The following is a 17354-nucleotide window of genomic DNA, read 5'->3' as shown; positions in this document are numbered from 1 at the left end:
TGAAATATTTCTTCAATCCCCTCAGACCACGCAGAAGTAGTCCATGCAGATGAGAAAACACAAGGGCAATCCACTCAATGGGCATGGGAGGGACAAAGGCCAAGAACAAGGCAGTCAGTAACTACACAGGCAGAAGTACAGCAAGAAGTATGAAGCAGAAACTCATCTGGAAAGGCTAACGATTTGGAAAAGGTCCATAAACATCACAGTGAATTTCTTTCAACTATATATGGTGGCATGTCTTTTGCTATTCCAACTTTTATAAGAAAGAAAAGGAATTGCCTGTAGCAAAGGTAGAAGAGACTGAAAGCAGGCAAGAAAAAAGGTCTTAACTCCTGGCCAGAAGGCTGAAAGCTTATGGGAAAGAGGGTTACACAACAAAATAAACCCAAGGAAAGACAAGCGCTCAGGTAACTTAGGCACACAGATAGGTCATAAAATTATCTGCTTATGATTAACATCCAAGAGACAGGTAAGTAAGAAAACGATTTACTTCAAAGTTGGATACCTAAGTTGGGAAACATGAAGGCACACAGATCTACTTTTTATTCTCAAAGAGTCACTGAGACACTGGACAAGGCTGAGCTTCGAAAAAGGGACTGAAAATAGAGTTCAAGGTGACAACAGTTGCTGGCATACAGTAGACAGAGAACAACGGTTGAGAGCAGAAAGAATGAACGCAGCAACACATTTCCATCATGCAGGGTCCGCTTGTATCCATGAATTTGTTTCAGAGGCATAGGAAAGTTTGTTTAACACAAAAAAACCAGCCACGAAAGAATAAAGGGCACAATATACACTTTTACAACTTCATTTAACTGACTAAATTAGAATTTAGATTAGCAATGTAAGAAGCATTATGTAGGAAGACAGATGAACAAAGTCAACTTCCTTGTCTTCAAAAAAGATAGGTTCCTCATTCAAACACCTTCTTTGAGCCTAAATCTCAATGACTTATTCCCCAAGTCTGTAACTCAGTGTCATTCAATTAACAGTTACCTGTGAAGAATCTGCTTCTCCTGAGGTCAGAGTTAAATATTAAGCAAACTCCAGGGTTTTCTACGTTATCAAAAAATGGTTTATTTGTGCATGCTATTTAGAATTATCCAAACAGTCGATTAAGAACACTTTCTCAACCCAGCACTTAAAATGAAATGTTTGATTTTTCAAGAAAGATCAAATAACCTCCTCTAAACAAGAGCAGTCTAATCTTCCTCATCTGACAATTAACATACCATGGCAACCACCTCCACCTCAGGTGTTCCATCTTCTTTTATGCCAAACTCCTGGTTTTGCACGCAAAGCTGTAAAAGAAAAGATACATAATGCATAACACTGGTGGGTTTTTTCCCTTTAGTTTAATAAACCAAACATCAGTCAAGGAGATTCCAAGCTTCAAGTGAAAATGGATTTTTACAGGAAAATGGAACGGAAAGGCTTTTTTTCCTGATTTCACAGTGGGGTACAGCATGAAAGGGGATCGAGTTCCCCTTACGCAGAAACAAGGGAAAAAAATTAGTATCAGGAGAAGCTTTTAGAGGTCAAAAGAAATAGACTTTTAAAAACATGACTCGAAGTCCATTCCCAAGCTGTACATTCAATTGTATAATCCTCTTTGAGAAATGCTATGGGGTAAGTGCATACTAACAGACAAACGTGAACCCTGTACCTGTAAACAAAGTAAAGTTTCCCCAGTCTTTACTATCACTTAGAAACATGCCCAAACACAGCATTTTTCAAAACCCTGCCTGTAGGTTAAGCTGAAAATGCCTCTAATCTGAACTACTACATGGACAGCAAAAGGAAGCGTGTGCGCTTGGTCAGTGCTGGGCTCTTGTGGCACAGATCAACAGAAACTCGGAAAGCCAGTCTCAATTTTGGAAGTGGCACTGCTGTTTAATGAGGGAGAACACAACTTCAGATGCATGACATGAAACTGGAAACTGTTGAACATAACACTAACACTTGAGCCAGAATGTTTTACCAAATTATCATTACAACCCCAAGTCCAAACTGAAGATAAGTCACATGCGGATTAATGTGAAATTCAGCTGGCAAACATGGATGAGGTTTCAGAAGAATGCTGATCTTCCTGCATTCCAGATATTCTTTTCCATCAGAGCCAACCATTTGTAAAACTGACTTCTGAAGTGGGTTTTTTTTGGATGGCTGGCTGGTTTTTTAAAATCACTTTTAAAAACCTTTTTTCTAGAACAGATGAAGATCTGAAGAGTGGTACTGAAAATGATCTAACTAAACCATACCACATTAAGAAATCATAAAAAATTATGGTATTAAGCTACACTTTAGTTCACCTATTTCAGGATAAAAATTACTTAAAATTAAGAACTGCTTCCTAAATTGGGAATAAAGCGTAATCAAGACTGACTTTTACATGAACCGGCTTCAACCTCACAGCACAGGCAACTGACAGTGGCTACTCATCAACTTGCAGTTTACATCTCTGTTGTGTTTTTAAGATGCTGCGGCACAGAAGGGATCAGTGAAGCCATCACTGTGCAGCTGATGGACCTACAAGTGTTTCCCAAGAAGACCCTCAGCTACCTGCAGCTCCAACTGGTACTCAGTGAACCAGTTCCAAATGTACCAGGCGCTCACATAAAATCACTGCCTGGGAACATCAGCACTTACTGAGTTGCCTGTGGCTTTTCAGCTATGGGACATTTCAGGTTTTCCCATTCAGGACACATGGCACTGACACCCCAAGCTGGAGAGGCAGCAATAGAGTGCGAGAAGACAAAAAGGAGATGCAGGAGATGCTGTGCAACATACCACCTAACACAGGAAAGTATATGACTTTCTTTTCCCTGGCATTAAATGCACTAAGAAACAAAACACCTATTCAAGCACTGTTGCCAACAACAAAACATTTGACAGTACCATCCTTGCCTTCACCTTCCCTCTCTTTTGACTTGGGCGATTCCTCAGGGGCAACGTCACAAAAAAAAGAAGAAAAGGAATGAATAGGAAGTGCAGTAAGAACTGACAGTCTGCAACAAAAGGAACAAAAGCATTCTTTTTGTTCGTATTACTATCCAAATTACATTGTGTATTTTACAGAAAAATGCAGTCTTCTGCCCATGATCGTATCTCCCATTCGTTCCACGTTCACTGCTCAGTTGAAAACATGAACACATACTTCGCCAAAATATAGTTCAAAACAGAAGTTGTAGATAACACCTGTTGATCTTTATAAGCCTGCTACAGTTCCATAACATTACTAGAAACTCTCCCACAAGCCATAACGTACCCAGAAGAGAAGGCAGCCATAAGCATACATGTCAGAGGCTGGAGAAGCGGGCTGTCCCATTCTCAGTTCAGGAGAAACTAATCTCAGGGTACTGACAACCATAGCGCTTGCAGCAGCACGCTGTTCCTATGGGGAAAAAAATTGCACCTGTAATTTCAAGCAAGACCGACAGCCGATTGAAGAAGATGTATGTCCCTATCCCTTTTAATGGGTCAGACAACTTAACAATAGAGTTCTGTGCTGACCCAGACAGAAATGGAAAATCCTCCCTTACTGAGAAAAAAAAAAAAAAACAAGAGTGGTGCATAAAGGAAAAAAAAAAAAAAGGATAAGGGATAATACATCTATCATCTGTAACTGTAACCGAAGAACAGCGACGGCAAATTTTACTCCATATTAGAACTACTAAAGCTCATAAGGTGCTAAAGAATACAAACTGCAAAACTTCTCAAATTAGAGAAAAACAATAAACACAAGTATTAAAAGACATTTGGCACTATTTTGGACAACTTTAGTTCTAAAGTTCAGTTCTGCCAGCTTTCCTATTTTCTTCTTTCTCTGCCTTTCTAGTCTTTATACAAAACTAGCTGCTTCCTCCCTCCTGGTTTCCAGCATATTTTAGGACTGTCTACTGTCAAAATAAGAACTAGATCCTGAGTTTCCAGCCCTCTCTGTGACAGCAGTCAGCACCACCTACAGCCAGACTGGACAAGACTGGTCTCCAGATTGCCCAGAGTACTTGGTAACACATCAGTTACCAGCTCTGCTCAGGCATTTGTGATGATGCAGAAAGTACTCGCACTGAGCAGTGCTGACACCACCATGGAGAAGACACAAGGTGGATCCAGGCTGTGAACCATGGGTGAAACCTTCCTGCTCTGTCACACATGGGCTGCTCATTCCAGCACAGCCCATACCTGGAGGGAGGAGTAAAGAGACGGACAGACTTCCTCAGCTCTTGCAATTTTCACCAATGACACCATCTGTACTGAGTGTTACCTTTCAGAAAATTCAGCTGTCAAAAGTTTTAAAGCATCTCTCTTTAGCATGTTGAAAATTAAAACTTATTTCGTGGCGGGCACACCTTGCTGTCCAAACATTTGACGCTTCAGGAGATTATCAGATAATTCACTTCCAAAGCAGGGTTCTCAGTATAAATAAAACTAAGTTTAATCATGTTTATTATATTAATGTAATGACATATTATTATAATATACATTGCTATTAAAAAAATAAGCAAGCATGAAGCAGACCTCTAAAACAAAAATGTTTCAGCTCAACTTGAGTTTAGAAAGTCAAAAGTTGGCTACAGAAGAGATACCATTATTGGAGACTCTGCTATATGTACACAATGTATAGTAAGAAAATAGCTTGTGTTCTTAGATATTAGATTTTCTCCAAGAACAACTACAAAACTCTTCACTAGAGAAACTGAGGTCCAAATCAGAAGTACATGTAAATATAGGTATATGTAGGCAACATGTAAAAACTTGCTAATTTACCAAGTACTGCAACAGATTAAAACACACAGAAGCCTGTTACCTATCGCACAAAGGCAAAGGCTTCATACGAGCTTTACTATAGCCTTTCTTCAAACCTGAATTCTTACTTCCACCTCTGATGCTGCTGATTACCATTAAACATACCAGACAGCAAACAAACAACTACTGAAACTTCTCTTTTTGGTTCCACTGTTTTGCTTAACCAGAGCTCACCCTCAGTAATTCTCTTTGTCCTGTCCAAGGTTGATTGTGCTTACAAAAATTTCAACAAGACTCAAACTACTGAACCCTACTGAGAATATGGAACAGGAGTCTCACTGCTAAGAAAAATGTTTATCAATGAATCCTTTATATTGCAAACAGTTGTCTGTTTTGATAAATAATTTGACCTTTTTTTTACCTCTGATTTTGTGAAATCAAAGTCTCCAAAGATCCCTTGTTTTCGTTTCACAGCAAAAACATTATTTCCATGTAGAGATCCATGTACTATATTAGCTCCACGCAACGTTTGTAGACCTTGGGCCACTCCTTTCATCACTTTTAATGCCTCCTAATGATTTAATTTGGGTATTTATTACAAAGATAGATATGGAAAAAACAAAACACAGTATCAAGTAAGTTTATATCCAGAACTAAGACCTTTTCTTTTTTAAGGTCTGTACACATTTGAAGTTCATGCCAATTCCATTTTATGAAGTATGGATCAATTCCCAGGAAGATTATTATGACTCAAGCAGCCAGGCAGACAAAAGAAGTGCAGTCACTGATTAACAAATCACTAACATGAAAAAATATGGAGAGAAAAAAACAAACCCCAAAACCACCATGCAACTTGGACCATTACATATAGGCCCAAGACACTTTACATATAGGTCCACTACTGCCTGACCAGATGCCAAGAATGCCAGTCAGGCTATACTGAGCAACTCTGTACAGTCATTGCAGGCAAAGAAGGAAGTGCACTGGCGAAACACCATCAGCACCACAACATACAGCGAAACAATATGAGTTCAGTTCAGAAACATACAAAACAAAATGCTGATAGTCTGAGCAGTTATACTTACTTCTGAAGTTAAAGGTGCATCAGCCTGTACAGCTTCCAGACTTGCTCCGGGGTAGTATGGGACCATTAAATATACCAAAGGATCAGACTTAAAAAAGGAAATACAGATTGTTTCAAATATCAGGAATATTTGGAAGTTTAACATGCACTAGATGCCTGATAAAAGAAATTCATTATGTTTACCAAGTAAACTGTTTACTGAACTCAGAAAGGAAATAATTTTCTGATTCAATGCTCCAAATTAAAATATGTTAAAGCTTTAAGGTCCAACTGCAGGTCTTTCATCTTAAATGAGAAATCAAGATCATCAATTTGAATCTTGCCTTAGAGAAAAGAAGGAACAACAGTTGTAATAATCCAGATTTCTCCTTCTGCTGATCCCAGACTCTGTGATACTTGGCAACTCTTTCTATCACTTTGGCTTCTGAGCTTACATCTACAGAGTAACCCTTAAAAACAAAACAGATATCCAAGCTATTACTCCTAGTGACTAACATTTTTGCATTAAACTATTTTTAATTAAAGAAATGAATAGTTAGATGCCATCAAATAACTTCCTCTTCTATTTAACACAAAACTCAATTCCAACCATCATAGACTGTTCCCGTATTTTCTTACTAACTTTTAGAAAGTCTGTACCAACGAAAAACAAGGAGCACATCTCTAATTTGAGATTTAAATAAGCCAAGTCAAAAGCAAGAATAGTATGTACAACTATGCCTCTCATAATACATTATCCCCTGGTTTCCCAATTGCTAGCAGATTAGTAGAGAAGCAAAGCAAGTGAAAAGCAGAAGTTCCTGACATTTCTCAGTGAAATCATCAGGAAGTCAAACCGGCATGTGCAGAAAGAGACAGGAGCAATGAACAGGAAAAAAGGTCCACCAGATACCAGAAAGAACAGACAGTAGAGGGGAAGCACTGTTCACTACAGCAGTCCTCAAAAGAAGTGGGGGGAAAAAAAATAAAATCAGTAAACACCATGGAAGCAATCCAGAAAAAACACAATGCTTCATGTTCTGCAGGCCCTGGACAAAGAAAAGGGCTGTCAAACACAGCCACATGGAAGGAACAAGAGAGTTCATTAAGAATCAGCATGTTAATAAGCCAAGGCCCCACTTGCAGCACTAACCCAAAGCCAGTGCCAACATCACCTTTAAAAGAACCTTCTGGCCTCAGATTTCTGAACACACTGAAAGTCGCTTCGTGCTGAGTTTCTTCATGGGTTCAGCATCGAGAAGGTCTCGCTCCAAGCTGTGTGTCAGAAGCCCACCAGAGTTCTGAAGCACACACGCACACGCACACACACACAGATATCCAGGGTAAGTGCACGGCATTTAACAGCTGGTACGGTTCAGAGGCTGCAACTACCTCTCCTCTTCCTCAGTCAACTTAGTAAAGCATAAAGCCAGCTGGGACACGTTAAAAAGCTACAGCATCTGTTATCAAGAAGCTGGCCATGATGAAGCAACTAATGAAATTCACTCCTTGAACATCCCCCAGAAGGTAGGGAGAAGGAGGAAAACCACAACAAACAATGCCCAGGGTATATATCCTCCAAATGGACAGAATATGTGCAGAGCATTGCTGGTGCAGAGCCTTGATAGTGCCCAAAACAATAACTAACACGGTGCATTCAGACACAATCTCTGCTTACCATATAGCTTAGAATTCCGGCTTCTGCATAAAGAAGTGGTAATTCAGGAAACCATTTCTGTACCAAATATGTAAGCTTCCCCTAAATGAAGGAAACAAGGCCCACAGCTTCAGGTCCCAGTTTCTGACATATAGAAATACACATTGACATTTGCAACATATACCCAAGACATTCAAATGTACATTGACCATGGATGTACCTCCTTCAACAACATCATTCAAAGTAACACTGTCATTTGCTTTTAAAAAATAACAAAACAAAAAAACACATGACACACAAACGAATACAGCAGTTCAATATGGACAGATTTCTGCAAGGTCTGAGGGTAGGTAGTGTTAGACGGCTCATGCACTATCATGGAAAAACATTCATCTTTTCTACTGGAGGTTTTAGTAGGCCTAAAGGAAAACAATTTCACTATGGGTAAGTAGAGAAAGGTAGAAATAAAGTAGTAACGCAGACCAGCATCTCGCATGTTTCCAGACCCTGCACAGCTCTAAGGTAACATTACACACAAATGCTACGTCTGCAAGGGTAAGTGCATCACCACCATAAATCCTCGTGCCCTCCTACTCGCTCACAAGGCAAAAGTTTCTGATTCTTCCCTCCATATAGAGGACTTCCACACAGAGAAAGAGTGATCTCCTTCACTTCAAGATAAAAGCCCGTTTCAACCTTGACATAAGGAAACAGTTCTAGTTCTTGCAAGAAATACAGTGTTTCTTCAGCAACTTTCACCTGCAGCTCTTCTCAGTTGAGAACTACAGCTTACTTTTTTTTTCCCCTCACCCTCTTATGGAGGGTGAAGGGGGAGAAGGTCTGAAGAAACTATGCTCAAACAGAGATAAAACTGATCAGCCTCCACACCTTCTCCCATAAATTTCACCAAAAAAGGGCCATCCTAACTAACTTTTTATAAGACTATAAAAATCACATTTTTCATTTTACCTAGAGCACACATTAAAGCAACTGAAATGCAGATGTACTTCATACAGGTTTGTTTTAGTTGCCTAAGTAGTTTAATACTTACATATTCTTCTTGTTCCTTGGATACTTCCTGAAGAACCCTATTTCGCAGAGCAGTTATTTCTTCTTTTATTCCTGTCATTCAAACTCACTGTAATCATCAGACTGCATTAGAAATAACAAAGTTAGTGTATAATTCTCATTCTGCTATTATACCAAACAATGGTAACCTACTATATCAGGATTAAAAAACAGCTTCCATTTCACCGTTCTGGAGTTGAACATATTCTCAAATGCACAGTTCACTCAGTCTCCTTCCTTGAAACCCAAGAAAATCTCTTAAAACCTAATCACTGAGAAAGGCGTTTCCTTTATTTGTATGACAGAACCAATGTTCTAGCCCTTTGCCTACTTGTTTCCAAAGTCAAAGAGCATTTTTTGGTTTTAATTAGCTGATCACATACAACCATAACAGCAACATCTACCACCAATGCCAGGTTCCATAATTCATTCGCTTCTTTCCCCCCCTAAGCAGGCAATTTCCTCATGTCACCTCATTATTCAAGAATCCTTTTCCCAATGGGTTTCATTAGTGTGTCTCATTTTAAATCCCTCTAGGAAGCTTACTGCCCCTTTACAATTTTTACAGAGAGACACATGCAGGTTCTTTTATTTCCTTAAACATCACTAAAATAATTAATGTGCAATCAAACAAACAGCACTGAAGCTGGGCTAATATTTACATTCTTTGGACTTCTCTGAAGGGTAGCAGGGAACCCTGAAAACTAGAACAGATACTGACTTCTGTCACCAAAGAGTAGGTACACACATTACTAACAAAGTAAAATCTTAAAGTAATCACACAACCAGCACAGTAAAAAGAAGTGGGCAAAACCACTCATGCTGTGAACAGCAACTGGCACCAGAGGGAACTGGTTAAAAGCACAGTGCCACGGCTGGGGACCAAAACAGAAAAGTGGCTATATACACCATGCAGGCTTGGTCTCTGGGGCCTGTAAAACTTCACAGTTAAAGGCAAAATGCAGGCCAGAAAACACAAACCGCTCTATGTAGTTACCACTTACTTGCAATAGGCAAAATTAATTTTTCTAAACCAATTTTAAAAACAACAGACAAAACCACCAACACTAACATTTTCATACTTCCTCCAGGTTGTTCTTTTCAACCAGCTTCCACCTTAACTGGGCCTTTAAGCTTTTCAGAGTTTTCCTAATCGATAAAAGGTTGCTAATATCAGGTCTTCTGTTCAGCCATTCCTCAGTCTGCTTTTTGAACTAGGAGGAAAAGAAAACAAATAGGATCAGAAAGTGTTCAAGCATTCTAGTTTAATATGCTTCAGTCCAACGCAATAGAGAAAAGGCCTGAAGCCTATTCAAATTCAGCTTTTCAGGGTCTTTCCTCACAGAACAGGGTTTTTATTGTGGTTCATTTTAATTACATTAACAACCTTCTGGAAAATCAACATTCTACCTAAAGCTCAGTCCCCTTAAGTTGCATACTACTGATTTTTATGAATCCAGAGATTCCAGCTTCCACTGTTCCATTTTTTAAAAAAATATCTTTGTATTTAACTGAAATGAGGCATTGCCTGAGGTAATACACAACTGCAGTTCTCAACCAATCTCTCATCACCAATATACTCCTAGAACTTCCTTATAAAAAGATAAGGGGACATCTTTCAAAAAGAAATTGTCAGAAAGGGTTACTATTATAGATCAACATGACAGAAATAAGTAAAGCATAAACTTACCTCAACACTGGCCAAGTATCTGTTCTGTATGACAGCAATCATGCTTTGCTCCTGACGAGTGCTATGCATAACTTTATTGTAAGCACCCATAATTATTCCCTTCTCTGCTTCGTCATGGTCCTGGATTGAATTACACAGAGTGAGATTAAAGACTGAGAGTTGTTCTTCATTTATACATACCAACACTTAGGATGTAAAGCCTTTACTGAAAAATTCCAATGTTAGTGGAAAAAAATAATTCCTCACATTTTCCTCTCCCTTCTTAAAGGGATTCTGAAAGGGAAGTTTGCAAGCCTAAGAGTTCATCCAATACTTTCAATAGAATAAAACTGATTGGCACTTCTATGCAGAAGTTCAATTTCATATTCCACATGCTATGACAGGATTATTTTAAAGGACAGCATGGTTTAATAGATACGAAGCATTAAAGCATGCAACCATTCTTCTAAAAGAGTCACTGGCTTTATCACAGAGTCGCAAACAAACTACTGGGCTGATTTTAGTATGATGCTACATGAGAGGACAGGTTCAACTTGTGCTGACATGACCACTCTCTGGCACAGCAGGCACTCTCATTGCAGAGACAATGAAGGTACCTCAAAGAGTTAGCAAAAGAGAAGGGAAGAAATGCTTATCAGAAAAGGTATAAAACTGGGGAAAAGGCTAACACAAGCACAAAGAAGATCACCAGTAAGACAAGAACACTCGTCCCATGCAAAATGAAAATAATGAAAAACTATTCATCTCCTAAGACTGGAAAAAATAAATTTATCCTTACACATTCAGAGAGGCAATCTCATTATTTTAAACAAAAACTTACTTTTCATCACCTGTATTTTCAAGACAAGAAACTCAGTACACCTCAAAGAAAGCTTCTCTGCACAGAGAGAGAAGAAATAGTTTTCCCAGTATTTCTTATTTAAGCCAGTTATACATACAGCTAAGTTCCTGTAATCCAAAGCTGTCCTCTTTCTGTTGCCTAGAAAACACATTCAGTTCTCTCTGGGAACCAACTTGAGTGACTTCATTACATTTCCATTTAAAAAAAAGCTGTCTTGTAGCAAATAAACTCATCTGATACATTAAGAAAAGATTTAAACTGAAATAAATAGTATACATTATATACAGAATTCATGACACAAGGAGGTATGATTAGAACTTTACATTAAAGTCAGTATCCAGTTCTTCACAAATAGCAAACTCAAGCTTTTCAAGAATTTCATCCACATTGCCAACGACTTCCTGTAAATCTGAAGGTGCTTCTGACTCCAGGTCAAAACACTTCAAAGCAGGGGAAAAAAAAAATAAATCAGCTTTGGAACTGAAAGTAAGAAGTTAGCAAGCACATAGCAAAAACAAGCAAGAAATAGAGTTACAGCACTACTGGCAATGTAATCAGGATTTGTGTCAGATCTCACCTTCAACTGCCTCACACTTGAGTGATATAACAATTTCTAGAACTAACAGAGTTACGATTCACCAGGTAAGAAGAAAGTTGATTCTTGCCTTGAGTTTTATTTTCCTAATCTCATTTTTATTTTTACCAGAAATTAACCAGCAGAAGAATCCAAATCCTTCTCCTATTGAGTTTCATGTCAAAAATCAACAAGTATGTTACCCGCACAGTGATACACAAGATGCTAAATAAGGCAGTTTTACTCTTGAGTAGGCTTTCCATTCCTATATAGTACTACCTGAGATAAAGGCATATCATGGGATCTATTTCACAGTTTATGAGTGTGAAATAAGGTTAAAGATTTCACCAGGAAACCCTAAGTGTTTTCACAGAAGTGAAAAATCACTTCAATATATAAGATACAGAAGGTGCCAGAGAAAAATCAGTAAGATTGGTTTATAGAGACATTGCATGTTGTTTTCAGCAAAGTTTTGTCACTCGTATCTGCAGAAGAAGAGATACCACACTGGCAATCAGAACCAAAATGAAAATATGATCCTGTATTTAACATGCAAGATACACAGTCATATGAGAAACCTGCAAACTTCACCTCATTCATTCACCCATCAAGCATGTGTAGTCCACTAAAGATCGTGAACATCTTTTATTGCCTTAACCTTAAAGGAACTGAAAAAAATAAAAGCTTTAACAGTGCAAGTTCAAAAAGTATGTTGCTCCCCAAAGCCTAGAGTTGCAAACTAGAAAGGAGGCATCCAGTCTCTGAAAATTCCCTTGGCTGTCACTAATCCATTTCTCATTGTAGATTCTGATAGATGCTACATGAGGTTAATTTGGATTCAGAAAGAGAGGAAGAGGAGTATATATTTAAAGTAAGAGGAGGGGAAACACTTTAAAGAAGTATTTGCCCTACATTAATTGCTCAGACGTTTTTTAAAAAAGGAGACGGAAGTTAAATACAACAAAATGACTGCATACCAAAAGCTGAAATTATTAAGATGCATAAACGAAAATGTCTTCCTTGGTCTACCTGACACATTTCCTGTGCCAAAAAGTTCAGATTTGAAACAGGTAAAGTCCACCACTACACTAACAAACTTTAGTCCCTTTCAAATACATAGAAGAGCACTTTGAATTGCACACAGCAGTCCCAGGAACCCACCTGCAGGTTTGTTTGCCCTCTCTAGTAACTGACGTGATTATAAACATCTGCAAGTAATTAGATTCATTAACATTACACCGCACATGACACGCACCAAGCCTACACTGCTGCTGTACAGCATTCATTGTCAGGTCAAGGAACACTCTTATTCCTAACAGCACCTGGCCACTGTAAATGCTCTGGGTACAACAAAATGCAAAGGCAGAAAACCTATTTGCTATGAAAGGGCACAACCCTTGTGGATTACGTACAAAACCCATGGGCAGGAAGGTTTAGCTGACACAAACCAAGAACATTCACACAGAAGTGCAACAAGGAGATTAAGGAAGCTGGGTCTGCAGTCATGGAGGAAGAGCAGCTCACAGTCCTCCCAGGAAGATTAAGAGACCTAAACTGAGCAAAAACATAGATAATAAGGACAGGGACAGGAAAGCCACAAAGTTACCTCTCTACTTCGCACTTTCTTTATGAGCAAACTCAGAACGTCCACCATTCATCTCCTTTTAAAACAAGTAACACTCAATTTCAATGCTCCAAACCTGCTACAACTCATACCGAGAGACATAGCATGAGAATGGTATTGCAGGAAGTATTGCAGGACATGCAAATAGAAGCGGACAATTTATTTGCATAAATTCTCCATACTCAGCATTTCAATGAGGAAAAAAGTTCTATTATATATTTGTCTGCAATCTGTACCAAGGTCATGCCAAATCAGACTGGCTGCTTCTTTGCAGTGATCTTTCATCACCTCTTTCAGCAGCATTTATGAAATAGCATCTTTTAAAATGTGAAGCCTTTCTATCCAGTGGCCACTTGAAAGGACTGATTAAAGCACTTCAGTCACAATGAGCCGACAGAGCACACCCATATGGAAGTTATACTTGCAGAAAATATTGACTATTTGCCTTACCTTTAAGATGCCACTGAAGCAGTCAATAAGAACTTGCAGAGCTATGTTTGTATCATTTCTGATGCAAATTAATTTCGTCGTTTTAATATTCTTCCACAGAAAGAACTGCTGAAATACCTCCTCAGAGTCATCGGCTTCAGAACCTTGACCATCCACCATCGTCAGAGAAGCAGACAGTTCCTGTGTGTAAAATGAATCAAACAAAAACAAGTTTGAAAATCAGAAGAATTTTTGGCAATATACTAAAAATGAAAATCAAGTCTTAACACAGAAAAAGTTAGCACTACCTGCTGGCACAAAAATATTTCTACTGTAAAAGCCTCTTTCTATATCCAGTGAAGTAAATTTTCTATTTCACTTTCCTCTCAGATCTAGTGGCAGTGTGCCTACCAGAAAATGCAATGCAAAAAAGGATCTCACACAGAGCATAGAGTCTGACTTTGTACAAATATGCTTGCCTGTGAGCAAATACAAAAAGTAGGTTTGCATTAAATTTATGAAGGCTATTTAAATGACGCAAGTGCACAACAGATTTTTCTCATTCTATTTTGAGCAGCTGGACTTTAACACACCAAGATATACATGGATAGAAAGTGGAACAGCAAGGGAGAAATTAGGTTCACATGGAAGGAGGGAGAAAAAAAAAAACCCGCACATTTAACAACAGCCAAAAGTGGGTAACAGAAATGAGAAAAGTGCCCAGTAACCGTTTCACATCCTGTTAACAAAAACAGCAGCACTAGTCAGACCAGAAAAAGTATGTACATGCATCCCATTAGACTGCTCTCAAGGAAAGAGTCTGGTAAGTTACATCCTATTTCTACTCACTTATTTTTCATACTAACTTCAGCAGCTTCACCAGCTTGCTTTAAAGTAACTTGTGTATGTCCACACTCTCTTGGTGTTCCTCATAACTACTGCAGTACTACCACTTGGAAAGTGTGGAGCCCACCAGCTGGTTATTTAGGTCCTAACCAGTTGGACCCAGCTGTGGCTGAAGCTGCTTGAATTTGTCTGCAGGTCAGGCCAACAACAGTTCTCATTGGAAGGTATAAAACATAAGCCAGAAGAGATGCTTGATGCACAAGAGAGGTTTGCAATACACAGCCTCAGTGAGAGGGGAATTTGCTCCCACGCTCCTGCTCTTCTGAGAGACACTGGAAAAAATACTCATTTCTCTAGGACAGCACAGCATGACCTCTTTGGCTCTATACAGTTGCAACCAAGGTTCTCACTAATATTTGGTAAAACCCTGTTTCTGTTTCCCTGTTTAGAAAACAGTTTCAAGCTTCTAGCTCCTAACACAAAAGAGGGTCATCAGCACAAAAATTCACTTCACACACCTAGTAGCATTTCAGTACCACTTCAAATATTTTCAAAAAACTACTATAATCTCACTGCAGTACAATTATCTAGAAGATGCTTAATGCCTACCACCTAGTGGATTAGCAGAGCATAACCTTTAAATATACACTGAAAAAAAACAAAAAAAAACCCACAACAAACCCCAAACCCACCTGATCACCAAACAGAAAAATCCCATACAAGAACACACCACAACTTTCCTCTGTCTGAAGGAGCTGGATCCACAGGGTTGCAGTGATTTCTACCCATGAAAAGCTACCCACTCAGCATCTTTTCTAATTGGACACCAACCTGCACATCAAACTAGAATCAAAAAGAAAAAAAAAAGTATCCCAATTTTTTTTAATGGCATTGAAAAATTATTCCATTAGAAACCAAGTAATTCCCTGAATATCTGAATGCTTCAATTTATTAATGCCACTCCAACCTCGTATAAACTTATGTGCAGCCTTGTCATCATGGTGATTTTTCCTAAGAACCCAAGTTCATACATATGCAGACAAATACACTTCTGGAATTTGTACAGACAAGCTGTCAAATGACTGTCAAACTTTTTACCCCCTCTCCACACACACTGGCACAGTCAAAAATAAAAGAAAGTAGTATTTCTGAAGTTAAAAAGAAGAAAATAGATTATTTCTAATGGCAAAGGCCAGAAACACCACGTTGGTGTTTCTATTGGTAAAGTCCTCTTCAAAAGTTCTCACTGCATCTACAGAGCCTATTTCCCCATCTACTTCTCCACTTTGTTGCTGGGTTGGCTGGGAGAGAGAGAGAGACTCTTGGTATAAACATGCGCTTCTCTAGTGTTTAATTCTCACCTCAAAAAAAGCCAAAAAAACCCCCCAAAAAACCCACTTTAAACATTTTACACTTTGCTACACTAGTCCACACTACACAGCCACCCTAACAGAAAGAGACAGGAAGGTGTATAATCCAACCACAATACCCACAGCAATTCACAGAATAACTGTACTGACTTCTTAATTGCAGATCTTCTCATTAACACCCGTCTTCTACTAAATACTCTGTGCACCAAACAGAGTACTGTATGAGAAAAGTTGCTGCTCAAATCCAGGACCTAGACAATAATATGCCTCTAGAAGCAAAACATCCAAGAAATCTGGATCACAGCTACAGATATCTGTACAGAACTACAGGTATCAGATGTACAACTTAACAGAGGTGATCTCTAAAGCTTCACCTGCAGCCGTCAAGGTCTCCAACTATAAAACGTTTAACATTTAAGGAACACCCTCCACAGGTTCTCAGTGTTTCAGTATCAATACTGATAAAAGCAGTCTCCTTACCTGTAACATTCTTGAGCGCCCAGAAAGGGGCAGTTGATCCACTTCCAAAATGAACTCTTCCACTGCTGAATACAAGTTTTGCTGCACTTTGTCTCTCTTGGTGATCAATTCATCTCTTTCAACCTATGCAGGAGGAAAAGCAAGTCAGCAACTCACCCAAACACAACACAGATCAGCACTCTAGGGAGGTTAAAGGAAGAGCACATTGCTTAGGCAACTGAATAATGAGGTTTAACTTAGCAAAACCAATTTTGACAGCGAGGTTGACTGATCAAGCAAACAGAGTTAAACAGTCTGCTATAGTTTAAGAACCAGCTATTTCATCCATCTGTATGGGTTCACTGGGCTTCCTGTACTCCGGATTTACATGTACTTCATTTTATCTGAGCAGGAAACAAAGTTAGTGACATTAACATACTCAGCTGCACTGTCAAAAATATTTGTTAGTCTGCCTACAGTCAGTGTAATTTAAGTAGGGATAACAGGCAGAACAACAAGCACAGCCTTTTACTGTGTGCATCCTGGACATTTCTTGTATTTGAAAATACAGTAGCCAAGATTCTGTGGCATGTTACAGCACATAAAATAGAGCTTTAAAAACCAAAATCATTCTTGGGGGAAAAAAAGGAAAGTTAAGTGACTACAGTGCACATTAAAACAGGACCACCTTTGTGGTACCGTAGCTCTAGCATGATGCAACCAAACTCTAGTTCTGCACCCTTCACCTGCCAAAGTCTTCAAAATACTTCAGGCAAATTCCACAAGAGCCTTGATATGTCCTGCTTCCAGCTGCTACCAATTCATCTTGAAAATGACATTAATTCTTCAGGGAGCTCTACACTTCCACACCCTCTGCAGCACTGAGCACTAGAGGGGGGATATCTGACATCCAGCAGAACTCGCATCTTCTTTATTTTTCCCCATTTAAAATATTGGTGACGCTACCAGGACAACTTCCCC

The 17354-nt window shown here is 38.9% G+C and overlaps 1 protein-coding gene across 1 annotated transcript in view; it reads right to left on the bottom strand.

Moving 5' to 3' along the window:
• Positions 1 to 1235: 1235 nt before the first annotated feature.
• STK31 (serine/threonine kinase 31) overlaps positions 1236 to 17354 on the bottom strand; it is a gene marked incomplete at its 3' end in the record, with an annotated part of 29839 nt that continues 13720 nt past the window's right edge. The window contains 14 exon segments of the mRNA XM_010182343.1: positions 1236 to 1304; positions 3272 to 3397; positions 5174 to 5323; positions 5838 to 5924; positions 6160 to 6285; positions 6991 to 7116; positions 7494 to 7574; positions 8524 to 8600; positions 8603 to 8624; positions 9623 to 9754; positions 10231 to 10350; positions 11395 to 11511; positions 13720 to 13899; positions 16395 to 16517. Coding sequence (XP_010180645.1) covers positions 1236 to 1304; positions 3272 to 3397; positions 5174 to 5323; positions 5838 to 5924; positions 6160 to 6285; positions 6991 to 7116; positions 7494 to 7574; positions 8524 to 8600; positions 8603 to 8624; positions 9623 to 9754; positions 10231 to 10350; positions 11395 to 11511; positions 13720 to 13899; positions 16395 to 16517 — 1536 coding nt within the window.

This window comes from Mesitornis unicolor, unplaced genomic scaffold, assembly GCF_000695765.1.
Source record: "Mesitornis unicolor isolate BGI_N332 unplaced genomic scaffold, ASM69576v1 scaffold13894, whole genome shotgun sequence".
In the NCBI taxonomy this organism is placed as follows: Eukaryota; Metazoa; Chordata; class Aves; order Mesitornithiformes; family Mesitornithidae; genus Mesitornis; species Mesitornis unicolor.
This window is presented reverse-complemented; position numbering and strand designations above follow the sequence as displayed.